Below are 13464 nucleotides of genomic sequence, written 5' to 3'. Positions count from 1 at the left end.
TTGTGGCGCACGGGCTTAGTTGCTCTGCGGCATGTGGGATCTTCCCTGAGCAGGGCTTGAACCCGTGTCCCCTGCATTGGCAGGTGGATTCTTAACCACTGTGCCACCAGGGAAGCCCATGCCTTTCTTTATATGTGTATTTTTACTACATACGTATTTATCCCTAACTAACATGAAGTATTGCTTTACATGATTTAAAACTTTATATAAATGTTATTATGCCTGCTGTTTATTCCCCTACAGTTTGCTTTTTTCACTCACCATTGTTTTTTGTTTTGTGTTTTTGTGTTTTTTTGCGGTACGCGGGCCTCTCACTGTTGTGGCCTCTCCTGTTGCGGAGCACAGGCTCTGGACGCGCAGGCTCAGCGGCCATGGCTCACGGGCCTAGCCGCTCCGTGGCATGTGGGTTCTTCCCGGACCAGGGCACGAACCCATGTCCCCTGCATCGGCAGGTGGACTCTCAACCACTGCGCCACCAGGGAAGCCCCTCACCATTGTTTTTTGATGTTAAGCTCTGCTGAGATGTGAGGTTCTAATTCATTCCCTTTCACATCTCTATGACATCCATTGAATGAATGCACATGAGCTGTCCGTTCTCCTTTCATAAGACTATGAGCTTATTTCCCATTTTTGCTTTTACAGAGAGTGCTGCTTTAACCTTCTTGGGCAGTCTCCTTGTGCACACACCTGAGAGTTTCTCTGGGGTTTATACTTAGGAGATGCTGCTGCTTTTTAACTAGGAGGGCTCAATAATACCCACCTCAAAGGGTGCTGTGAAAACCTATGAGGTGGTGCAAATAAAGCACAATTTCAAGCATTCAAACATTAATTCTTGCTGTTAGACTATCTCTCAAATGTATATGAAAAGCTGGGACATAAAGGGTGATAGTCTGGTGCCAGAATGATAAAGAAGTATAACACATGTGCTTCTGTAGCTCCCAGAATACCTAGCTGATTGTAATTTTCTGCCCATGTCATGCTGTTTCTTCACCTCCACATCTCTGCTCCTGCTGCTGTGTCCTTGGGCTTGAAATGGTCTCCTCCAGTTCTGGTTCTCCCCCTCCGCACTTATCCCTGTCTGCTACTTCTCTGAAGCCTTCCCTGATTCCTCAGGCTGCCTTAAGTACCCTTTCCCCTTTGCCTCCTACATCTCTCTCACCATCTTTATATGCTTTTCCATAATCCTCTCTAAATGGTCAATGTCTTAGATACAGGGCCTACGTTTTAATCATCTTTGTATCGGGGCACTGAGTATAGTACCTGGTCCATGTGCTGATAAATGCATGTGGAATGAGTGAATTTAGGAATTCTTGGGAGGAAAGCAGTTAGGAGCTAAGGATTTCTAAGAGCGAAGGAAGAACGATGGAAGCAACTGTGCTGCTTGAGTAAGATCACAGGGACCAGAGAGAGGGTAAAGTTTTGTCAATGATGTAATTATACAGGGTATAATGGACTATTCAGGAGGGAGCCTGCTCCTGTCATTGTGGAATGAGAGTGCTAGCTGTGCACAAGAACTTCTTTGATCCTGTGATCATGCAGTGAATGACTAAATCAGCCAGCGAATACACTTGAAAGCAGTGAGCAACCCCTGGCTTATTTAACACTGCTAGGCATTAGCTGTTATTGGTCTAAAGCAGGATTGGCAAACATCTTCTGTAAAAGGCCAGACAGTAAATATTTTTGACTTTGTGGGCCTTATGGTCTTTGTTGCAAATATTCAACTCTGCTGTTGTAGTGTGAAAGCAGCCATAGAAAATATGTAAACAAGTGAGTATGGCTGTTTTCTTATACAATTTAATTTGTCATCATTGAAATTTGAACTTCATATAATTTTCTTGTGTCACAAAATATTCTTTTGGCTTTTCCCCCCAACCATTAAAGAAGGTACAAACCGTTCTTAGTTCACAGGCCCAAAGGAGACTTGTTGACCCCTGGCCTAAATGAATCTTAGCTCTGGGTACGAAGGAAGGTCGAATCCAATGATAAAGGGCTGTTCTTCTACTGAAAAAGGCCTTAGAAAAAGATTTAAAATCTTGCAGCTCCCTTGATTTGCCACCAGATGGTGGTCCCTGCAGATGTGTGACTCAGACAGTGAGCCTTTCAACAGAAGGGATGATTGGAGTTTTTCCAGGTTGTGGTAGATCAGCCAGTGCGGTATTAACACAGGCACACAAACTGTCTCAATGATTCAAAACGGTTACTCGAGGTTTCATTTCTCCGCCTTCACACTTATTTGTACATATTCCCTGAACTGCAGCATATCCAACTGACGGGAACACAATCATTCTCTTAAGACCTCTGAGATTATCTGCTTGAAGATCCAGGACAATAATACAAATACAGAATATGGTTAAAGGTTTTAGGGCTGCAATGTGAAATCCGGGAACAGATTCTACCCAAGATGAAAGTTAACCAGTGGAGCTTATAGTAAGGGCTGCTTGAAACCCATGTCTAATCTTGTGATGTTATGATACTAACTCTCTCCAAAACGGCCCTCAGTCCTGTCCTCTTCACAGCACCTCTTTCTACCCTTTTTTTTTTTTTTTTTTTTGGCTGCACAGTGCGGCATGTGGGCTCTTAGTTCCCTGACCAGGGATCGAACCCGTGCCCCTACGGTGGAAGCACGGATTCTTAACCACTGGACTGCCAGGGAAGTCTAACCTTCTGCCCTTAAGGTGCACGACTGGGGATCCAGCATTACCCTTGCTTAGCACATGCTGCCAACGGTTGCCCCACACTTTCTTTAGGGTATGGGAGTACTCAGTAGCCATAGTAATGTCCTTGGCATGTGTGTGTGGCCTGAGTGGGGAGGGAAGTTCAGCTAAAATAGAGGTAAATGGGACCATAATGGTCATTCTCGTCACCCCTTGTCTGGAATCTCCCAGCTCAGACCACTCTCCTGGACCAGGGGTCCTTTGACTTGAACGGTCTCATTTTTCTTCTTTTCTCACCACCCTTCTTTATCCAGACACACCAAAGAAAGAGACCGGATGGTTATTAAAATCATTAACAATGGAAAAAGTTTCCATCTTTTTGGAGCAGAAAATTGCCGTATGGTTATGTCCACTCTGGCCTCCTAGTTTGCTCTCTCAGGAAATGCAGAATGAATCTACTGCTTCTTCCATACTGTGATGAATGACGTTGAAGAAAGGTCTCATGTCCTTCCTGAATCTTTTCTTCTCTGGCTAAACAGCCCCAGTAGAGCAATAAGAAAGCCTTTCAAAACTCTAGATGTGCTTTTCCTGATGACGAACACCAGCAATTCTCGATGGAGGCAGTTCCACTAGTTAGGGGGCATCTTAGAAACGTGGGGGTAACTTTTGGTTGTCACGATGATTGAGGGCTGCTACTCACGTATTGTGGGCAGGGCTAGGGCCAGCAAGAAAGGTTTGGATCCCAGTGGGGAAAAAAAAAGAACTGGAGGGGGGCAGATGAGCAAAAAACGTTTACATAGGATTTGTATTAATATGTAATACAGCAGGGCCCTGTGCTCCCTTCCCTCTCACCAGCCTGATAACTAGAGCCGATATCCCCTGTCTCACTGGTCCTGGCCAGAGGTGCTGGAGGTCCTGGGAAGCAAGCCCTGTACGTTAAAGTTTCTCTGCCCATCCTATACAGCTTCAAATATCCAGATGTGTATTTCACTTATGTAAAATTGTTACCAAACTCAGGTTCTGCGGCTCGCCGCTCAAAAGCTAATAATTTGAGAGGCAAGTGTCAGTAGAAAGGAAGGATACTTTAATCAGAAAAGATGGCAATCTGGGGAAAAGTTGGACTCACGTCCAGAGGCCAACTTTGAAGATTCTGCTCAGCCATGACAGTTTTTAAAGGGGAAAAAGGGGAAGAATCTCAGTGAATCATCGAGGCAGGAGGTTGGGTTCTGCATCATTCTCCGTTAGGTAGACTGGCTGACTCTTTCTTCAGATGTGATCTTGCCTGCGTGATCTACCTGCAGGATTGCTTAAGGGGGCTGTTGGGGGTAGAGAGCTAGTCATTTGTTAGCTGTTTAATTCTTCATTTTTACATCTTGTTATCTAGGAAAAATATCAACAGATTAGACAAAGCATGGTGTGTATTCAGGAGAACATGTCAGGAGTTAGGTTAAATTGCCTGGTGATCTCATTCCTATAATTAGGTTCTTTCAAGGTTAGAGGGGAACAGAAATGGGCAAACAGGAAAGGGGCAAAAGAGCTGCTTTCAAAATCTTGTTTATATTTATCTGAGTCTAGAACTCTTTTATGTAATCTTAGAGCAGTTTTTGTAAAGTTTTAATGTATGGTAAATTTTCCAGGAAGGCAACTTCTTGTTAACTGAAGAAAGATTATACTTTCTTTCATTCAGAGCTTACTAGGAGTCACTCACCACTTCAGAAAATCATGTCACAGACAACAATGCCTTGTGTGGTATTTGTGTTCCCCAAATCAATCTACATCTTTAGCTCTCACCATCGTAGTGATTCTACTTAGAGGTGCAAACATCTGACTACTTTATCATGTTTTCTAGTGTAGTTGTACTCAAGCATGTGTCTTGTGAGCACATTGACATATTTAATTTACAATGAATATATATACTTTTATTATAATTTAACTTTCATTTTTATTTCTCCCTTATTATGTTAGACCAGTGTCTTAGTCCATTTGAGCTGCAGTAACAAAATAGCAAAGACTGGGTAGATTGTAAACAACAGAAATTTATTTCTCACATTCCTGGAAGATTGAAGTCTTAGATCAGGGAGCCAGCACGTTTGGCTGGAGGTTCCCTTCCAGGTCACAGGATTCTCCTTGTGTCCTCACATGGCAGAAGAGAAGGGCCTAGGGCATCTCTCTGGAGGCTCTTCTATAAGGCGCTATGTAATCTCATTCATGAGGGTTCCACCTTCATGATTTAAGCACCACCCAAATGTTCCACCTATTAATACCATCACCTTTGGGGGTAAGGATTTCTACATATGAATTTGGTGGGGGACACAAACGTTCAGACTATAGGAGTTAGTAATTTATGTTTTTTAAGTTTAAGAACTGATAAATTCTGTATGAATTTTATTTCAGAGCAGCAAAAGGGATTTTTTTTTTTTTTTTTTTTTTTTTTGCGGTACGTGGGCCTCTCACTGTTGTGACCTCTCCCGTTGCGGAGCACAGGCTTCGGACGTGCAGGCTCAGCCGCTCCGCGGCATGATAGAATCTTCCTGGACTGGGGCGCGAACCCGCGTCCCCTGAATCGGCAGGCGGACTCTCAACCACTGGGCCAGCAGGGAAGCCCAGCAAAAGGGATTTTATATAATACTTACTATAATGAGAAACTAAGTATAATACTTTATGTGTTAGTTTCCTATTGCTGCTGTAACAAATTACTTAGTGGCATAAAATAACAAATTTACTATCTTAAAGTTTGCCGGTCAGAAGCCAGAAATGGGATTCACTGGGCTTAAATCAAGGTGTCGTCAGGGCCATGCTTCCTGTGAGGGCTCTTGGGGGAGCAGCTGTACCCCTACCTTTTCTAGTTTCTAGAGGGTGCCAGCATTTCTCTGCCCATAGCCCCTTCCTCCAATTTCAAAGCCAACAGTATAGCATCTTCAACTGTCTCTCTGACTCTGACCCTCTTGCTTCCACTGTTACATCTCCACCTGACTCTGACCCCCCTAACCTCCTCGTATAAGGATTCTTGTGATTCCATTGGGCCCTCTTGGACAATCCAATCCAGGGATAATCTCCCTCTCTCAAGATACTTAATTTAATCACATTTGCAGAGTCCCTTTTGCTACGTAAAGTAACATATTCACAGGTCTGGGGAGTAGGACCTGGACATCTTTGGGGAACCACTATTCTGTCTACCACACTTTAATAATATAATTCTTATTTTTCTGATAAGGTTGAGACTCAGTTGAAGCTAAAGCACTGGGTTTGATGCTCCCTCTCTCCTTCTGACTTGGGGCAGGTAGATTTCCTCCTTGACCTTGGCTTGGGCTGAACCTGTTCCAGGGGTATAAGTGTCTAGAGAAGAACGACACCATCCCTACCAGGCTGAGCTGCTAGCTCCCAAGGGTGGACTCTGGCTGTTGCCAGGCAATGTGGATGCAGGCATTCTTTTGAAACTAACCTAAAGGACTCCTTTTTAATCATTTTTTTCCCCTGAGAGCATGTGATGTTTACTTTTGGGGGGCATCCAGTTTTAAAGGTCTTAACGTGTTTTGGTCTTTCGGATACATCAGAAGTCACTGAGTTATTCTCTGGTTCCAGGGGCTATGTGTTATGACCTAAAAATTGGGATACGTGGTCTGACAGAGGATTCTGCACCTGCTTCCAAGAGTCAAAGAAGTCTCAGGAGGTGCAATTTGGTTAAAGACACATCAGAATTTCTAGCATATCTTGATGGTTTGGGGAAGATAATGTGACAGAATAAATAAAATAAATTTGCTATCATTTAATAAGTTCTGTACTAAGTACCAAGTGCTGTGCTACGTCCTTTGTATATATTATCTCATTTACCAGTGAGGTAGAAATTATCACTCTTGTTTTACAGGTACTATCTCAAAGTTGTCCTAGTAGGCTCAAAAGTCAAACACAAATCTATCTGACTCAGAAGCCAGTGCTTGTAGACGACTACACTCACAGAAACCCGGAGCACAGAAATCTGTACACAGATGCATCCCTGAAACTAAAAATATTACCTTGAAGGTAAGCCATAGCTCCAGATCTGCAAATGTCTTTCTTTTCAGTGAGAGCTGCCTGGAGATCGAGATGAGTAGCATTTAGTTCAATAGAGATTTTAGAATAATCCTTCCAATCCTCATTCCTGGGAAAGAACAAGGTATTGGTATTTTTCTGGCAGTGGACACCCATTTAAGGGAGATTTGATAGAATGATAGACACGAGGGTTTTCATTTTCAAGGCCTACCTCCTCTCACAATACAGCCTGAGTACTACATCATCAGGGAACGCTCAGACCTCCATGCCCCAGGTGGGGATGTTGTGGGAGCCCCAGGTAACACTGGAGAAGAGGGATGTCCCTTGGAGCCTAAATAGTACTGCCATATACACGGCGAAGGGGTCAATTTAGCATCTGCTGCTTTCTGCCAACGATCTACCCGTGGGGGAGGGAGCAGGGAAACAAGGGGCCCATCTCACTTGAGAAAGCCCAAGCCTGACGGCTGAAGGGTCCCAGAGCAGCAAGCATCACCTCGCCTCTTCTCTTGGACCATGTCAGCTGTCTGCTTTGGATTGACAGAGGCATCTGGCTTCTAAAAATACCCTACTGACCAAGGGCTGCCTATTCCAACTACAGCTGGGCATGACTGCAATCCAGGACTTAACTACTCCTTGCAAAGGAACTTTTCCAAAGTTTTCAGGCCCAATTTGAGAAGCACACCAGCCCATGGTCATTTTCGACTTTGTCAGTTTTGCTGGGCGGTGAATGGGACCCTTCCCAGGTCACTGTCCTCTGGCCTGGCTCATCCCCGTCTCCAGGAAAAGAGGCGGGGGGGTGTGTGTGTGTGAGGGCCCAGTGGCTGAGAGGGGGTAGGGAAGGGGAGGCGCCTGTCCATTTATAGTCTTGCTGTTGGGATGTTGAAGGTGCTGAAATAGCAGCGAGGACAAGGGACTTGGCTCAGTGTTAAATAGCTACCGAGCTGCCCGAAGCTTCTGAGATGACAATAGGGGGAATGGAGAACGTGGAGGTCTTCACTTCTGAGGGCAGAGGCAGAGGTCTGAAGGCCACTAAGGAGTTCTGGGCTGCTGACGTCATCTTTGCCGAGCGGGCTTATTCCGCAGTGGTCTTTGACAGGTACGGAATGTGGGTTGTCTTCTTTTCTCCCATTGGTTTGGCCGGTGCCACATTCTCGAATACTTTGCTCTCAAAATCAGCAGGGAAGGGGATACAATCCGTGTGACCATAGATAACGCAGGGCACTCGGACAGCTAAGTGTTTGCTGGCATGACTGTTTCTGCAAACAGTCATGGCCAATGCGATTCGCTCTGGTGCCCGGGAGGGTTGCAAAGGTGAGCAAAGGCTTTGGGGCACGCTCTCAGAGCACCAGTGAACTTGGCTGAGTGGGAGTGCTGTGTGTGGAGAGGGTGGAGGGACAGGGAGTGGAGAGGTGGGTGTGTTGCCCTAGGAAATGTTCTCGTATGGAAGCCTCCATGTTTTTAGCTTCTGAGGTGTAATAAATATATTAGAGGATTAAGTCATTGCTGAGACTTTAAAAAAGTAACTGTAAATACACAAGTAACTCTGGAATCCACTTACCTTTAAAAATTAGAATATCTCCAATGAACTGCAATCCCCTTTCACCTTTCCCACCCCACGTCCCAGTCCCCTCTGTCTTTCCTCAGAGGTAACCCTTGTTATGATTTTAATGTGTTTCCTTCTAGAATGTTCTTGTACTATTACATATATCTCTATCTCTATCTATCTATCTATCTATCTATCTATCTATCTATCTATCATCTATCTATGTACCTGCCTGCCTATGTATATCCGTACTTATCAAGAAGTACGGCTGTCGTTCGTCTGCTTTTTCTTTTTAACAGAAATGGTGTCATACTTCTTTTTTTTTTCTGGCTGCGCCATGTAGCCTGGGGGACCTCAGGTCCCCGACCTGGGCTTGAACCCGGGCCATGGCAGTGAAAGCCTGGAATGCTAACCACTGGGCCATCAGAGAACGCCCAATGGTGTCATACTTTGGACGTCATTCTGGAACTTGCTGTTTTCGCTCAACAACATGTTCTGCTATATATCCTTATGGGAATTATAAGTCTATAGCCGCTTCTTTTAAATCCTCAAAGATCTGTGTTTTTCCTGCCCACACGTAGATCTGTCCATGTTGATACATATGCTGTATGGACTGCTGTGGATTTTAACTGCTGTGGATTGTCTACCCTATAAATATATGAACTTTTGAAAATCTTTTCCCCTATTGAGAGACATTTGGTGGTTTCCAATTTTTCATTAAAAACAAACATTTCTGTGATCAAAATCCTTGACCATGTCCAGTTGTATACATGTGTGATTATTCTCTAGGATAAATGGCTAGAAGAGGAATCACTGTGCCATAGGGTGTGCTGTTTTCCATTTTAATAGGATCTCCAAAGTGGCTCTATTAAATTACATCCCCATTTCCCCACAATCCTGTCCATACTTGACCACCAAACTTTTAAAGTAGTACTAAATCTTTCTTTATTACAAAACAAAACAAAACCCTGCACTGTGATAAAATCATGACAGTATCCTCTGAGCCCCAAAACTGGGGTGACCTGCCTGACGTTGAAGTGGTCTGAATTAAGGTGGCCTCTGATAATCTAGGCTTTGTTGTTGGCTCACTGTATGACCATCCTGAGAATAGGCACGGCTTTTCGGAGATAATTTGAGTAGCATTCAAATTCTCATTTCTTCCAGTTTACCAAGACCTTCAGGGAAAAGGCAGTGAACAGAGTATACGGCTAGATACAGCTGAAGAATTTAGGGGGGCTGAGATGACAGTAATACCTCTTCAAGGGGAGCGTGTCTTTATTTACTTGTGTGTGTGTGTTGGGGGCAGTTGAGGAGTCAGGTGGATTCAGAATTAAGACACAAAAAGCTAGAAACACAGGAACGCTGAACAATGATCTTGTTACTATTGCTGAGTTGCCACCTTGCCTTTTATGGAACACCTCTGTGGGTGTCTCCAATTCCCTAAAAGCCAATATAGCCAATCACGTTTCGTTTTCAAGAGCATTTGGAATTGAGCAGGTTTTCTTTCCATTACAAGAGTAAAACTTAGGAAGAAAAAAAATGTATTTTCACGCGAAGCTAGCATTAACATTGTTGTCTATTTCCTTCCAGCTTATTTTAAAACATAGGTTTCATTTGTACTATTAGCTGGGATCTTATAAACTATCATGGCTTTTCATTTAATGATTTAAGTACCTTCTGCGTTACTATACTCTCTTCATAAGCATCGTATTTAACGGCTGCGTGCTTTTTGACCACTCCTTTATAACTGGACATTTAGGTTGTTTACCTCTTTTTCTTACTATAAAGAATTCATCATTCATTTGAAGTAATAACCATAAAAAACTTTAGTGTATGTTGTGGATAAGAGTCTAATAAAATCTTATATTACTGTTACAACACTAATAAAAATTAAGATGATTGGAGTAAACAATCTTTAAAATGATTAAAAACAATCTAAAAGACTATTTTAAAAAGTGATTTACCCAGCACACCTGAAATTAACACAACATTGTTAATCAACTATATTTCAATAAAAAAGAAAGATAGATATTCAAATTACTGTTTCACAATTTTAAAAAAAGTGATATACTCAAACTCATCCCTGCACAGATGAGGGAACTGCTTGGGTGCTCCTGAGACAGCCCAGAGAGGCATCAGAGGAAAGCTTTGCTCATCCTGTCTTCACTTCAATCTTAGGCTCCTGTTGAGACTCAGCCACTGTAGAGGAGAAAACTGACTGGAGAGGCAGGACCAGGTGACCCACAAAAGTCACTCTATAAAAGAGGCACCTTCTAATCCATGTTATTGCAAGCCATGTTATTTCTGCCTCACCCCCCCAAACACAAACATGAAGAAAGATTTTATCTTTAGTTGAGTACTGCATTAAATGAAAATCTCTTCTTGCAAACGATACATGACATGTACATGTATGTATATATGTATGTTATGAAGCATTACAACAAATGAACCCCTGTGAAACCACCATCCTACTTAACTAGAACATTCTAATACATGCATCTTCCCTATCTTTCCCTATCCTGTCTCATACTTGTTGCAAAGGTAACTACAGCAGTATCCTGAATTTTGTGTTATTTATTCCCCTGCCTTTTGAATACTAGTTTTATCACATATGTACATAGTCCTAAACAATATATACTTTAGTTTTTATAGTTTATTTTTCATCTTTTCTATATAGCTTTTTTTTTAAGATTTAATTTTATTGATTTTTGGCTGCTTTGGGTCTTCGTTGCTGCGTGCAGTCTTTCTCTAGTTGTGGCGAGCGGGGGCTATTCTTCGTTGCAGTGCGCGGGCTTCTCCTTGCAGTGTCTTCTCTTGTTGCGGAGCACGGGATCTAGGCACGCAGGCTTCAGTAGTTAGCATGCGGGCTCAGTAGTTGTGGCTTGCAGGCTCTAGAGCACAGGCTCAGTAGTCATGGCGCACGGGCTTAGTTGCTCCACGGCATGTGGGATCTTCCCTGACCAGGGACTGAACCCGTGTCCCCTGCATTGGCAGGCAGATTCCTGTCCACTGTGTCACCAGGGAAGTCCCTATTTATCATCTTTTAAACCATGGTATAATGTTATATGTGGTTTTATGCCTCTTGCTTCTTTCACTCAGATGTAGTTCTATTATTCATCCATATGGTTTTGTGTTACTGATAAAACGAGCAAGCTCTGTGTGTGTAGGTACCACAATTTATTTTTCCATTCTCCTGCAAGTGGTTGCTATGGACATTTTTGTTTGTATCTCTTGGTGAACAGATACATGAGGTGAGTATCCTAGGAGTGGAATTACTGGTTCATAATATATGTGATATTCAGCTTTAAAATATAATGCTGCTGGGCTTCCCTGGTGGCACAGTGGTTGAGAGTCCGCCTGCCGATGCAGGGGACACGGGTTCGAGCCCCGGTCCGGGAGGATCCCACCGCGGAGCGGCTGGGCCCGTGAGCCATGGCCGCTGAGCCTGCGCGTCCGGAGCCTGTGCTCCGCAACGGGAGAGGCCACAACGGTGAGAGGCCCGCGTACCGCAAAAAATAAAAATAAAAATAAAAATAAAAATAAAATATAATGCTGCACTGTGTCATGCTGACTTGCAAGTTGAATTGCGTCTTTGCTAGAATAGACTGGGCTTAGCATTAAGAGCAACAATCCAGGACTTTATAATATAGTCCTTAGTCTGGTTAGGATCTCTTTAATTTTGCTTGTTGGAAAAACAGCTGGTCTGCTTAAACATAAAGGAGCAAGAATAAACGAAAGATAATCCATTCAGACCTGGCAAATGTTTAGCACTTGGGCTACCATGATCCCTGGCAGACATGGCTAATCAATCGGGCAACTCCTTTCTTCTGAACTCCAATTTGGCCTCAGAGTTCTTTCTAGCAGGGTACTCCGGGGAGCCACTGCTAATCAACCAAAACTGGTATTTAAAAGAAAGCCTATTTGCCGTCCCTTTTAGGTATTTTGGGTTGGGTGCTGGAAAGGGATGAAGGCGAAGTAAGTGGGTAAGGTCAATTTACCAAGGAGTTGTTTTACATGGATTTGGTCTTTCAAAATGGATGAGCCCCCAGGGGTGGTGAAGGGGCTGTTCAAGGTTTCTCTCTGTCCTTCTAGCTCTGTACTTTGAGGGTTCCCAGTTCCAGGGAGGACAGAGAATAGGAGCTCCATGATTCCTTAGCCTGACTGATCTTGCTTATTTCTGCATGAGGTGGGGCTAATATGGAAATTCATTATGCTCTCTTGTATAGATTTTTTAAAAACTTATTTTAGAAAATATAGGAAAACCAAAGTAAGAAAATAAAAATTCTCTGCAACCTTAGCATTTACAGAAAACTACTGTTAACCTTCTGGTATATATCATTACAACTTTTTTTTTTCTTTAAAAATTGAGGTATAATTGGCTTCTTACAATTCTTTTATGCAAATATGATGCATATAAAATATTTTCTTGATCCCAGCGATTTGTAGGTGGAGGGTGGTGGTGGGAGAGAAACACTGTAAACACTGTAAAATGCTTCCCTAAATTCAAGATATTAAAATATTGGGGGGAGGTTATTTTACAATGAAAGGAATGTGACACAATATAGTATTTTATCAATTCTAGAATACATGTTTCATTTTAACATCTCTGAAATCATGGTGTGTCCTAAAATCTATGGCTCATTATGATTTAATTGGGAGCATTTTGATGCTGTTGTTTCTTAATGGTAAAGAAAAGTAGTGCATTTAATAATTGACAATATCTTAGATTCAATGTAATTAACATATACATTTTTTCTTTACACGAAAGTGGAAGTATTGTGCAACTTGTCTTCTTTACTTCACGATATATTGTGAGCAACTTTCCAAACCTTGATTATCCTTTCAAAGCATTTTTAGTGACTGTATAATATTCCTTATGTTGACTGTTGTCCATCAATTTGACAAGTGTTATATTTTGGATATCAAGGTTCTTTCCTACTTTTCCTAGTAGATCTTTCCTTATGTCTCTGATTATTTATTAAAGATGAACTAGAAATATATATTTTGGATTCAAAAGACATTTTTAAGGCTCTTGATATAGATCTCCAAATCACCCCACCAAAGGGGATCAAACCAGTTTTCTCCATGAGTAGTAGAGCATTTGCCTCTCCTTCCCAACTCTGGCCAACACGGAAAGCTATCTTTTACTTTTGTATTTTCCACCTTAACCTTCAAAACTTATTTTAGCGTTATTTTGTTTTGAGATTTTTTATTATTATTAGGGAGATGAAAGGTCCT

The 13464-nt window shown here is 42.5% G+C and overlaps 1 protein-coding gene across 1 annotated transcript in view; it reads left to right on the top strand.

The window, feature by feature from the left end:
• Positions 1-13464, top strand: part of SMYD1 (SET and MYND domain containing 1) — a 52151-nt gene that overhangs the window by 2153 nt on the left and 36534 nt on the right. Inside the window, exon 2 of the mRNA XM_089922839.1 lies at positions 6520-7779. Within this exon, the coding sequence (XP_089778965.1) occupies positions 7643-7779 (137 nt within the window). The 5' untranslated portion in view covers positions 6520-7642. The remainder of the gene's footprint in view (positions 1-6519; positions 7780-13464) is intronic.

The sequence above is a fragment of the Delphinapterus leucas genome, chromosome 13 (assembly GCF_059928025.1).
Source record: "Delphinapterus leucas isolate spDelLeu-1000000601 "Yukka" chromosome 13, BTC_Dleu_Yukka2, whole genome shotgun sequence".
Lineage (NCBI taxonomy): Eukaryota > Metazoa > Chordata > Mammalia > Artiodactyla > Monodontidae > Delphinapterus > Delphinapterus leucas.
This window is presented reverse-complemented; position numbering and strand designations above follow the sequence as displayed.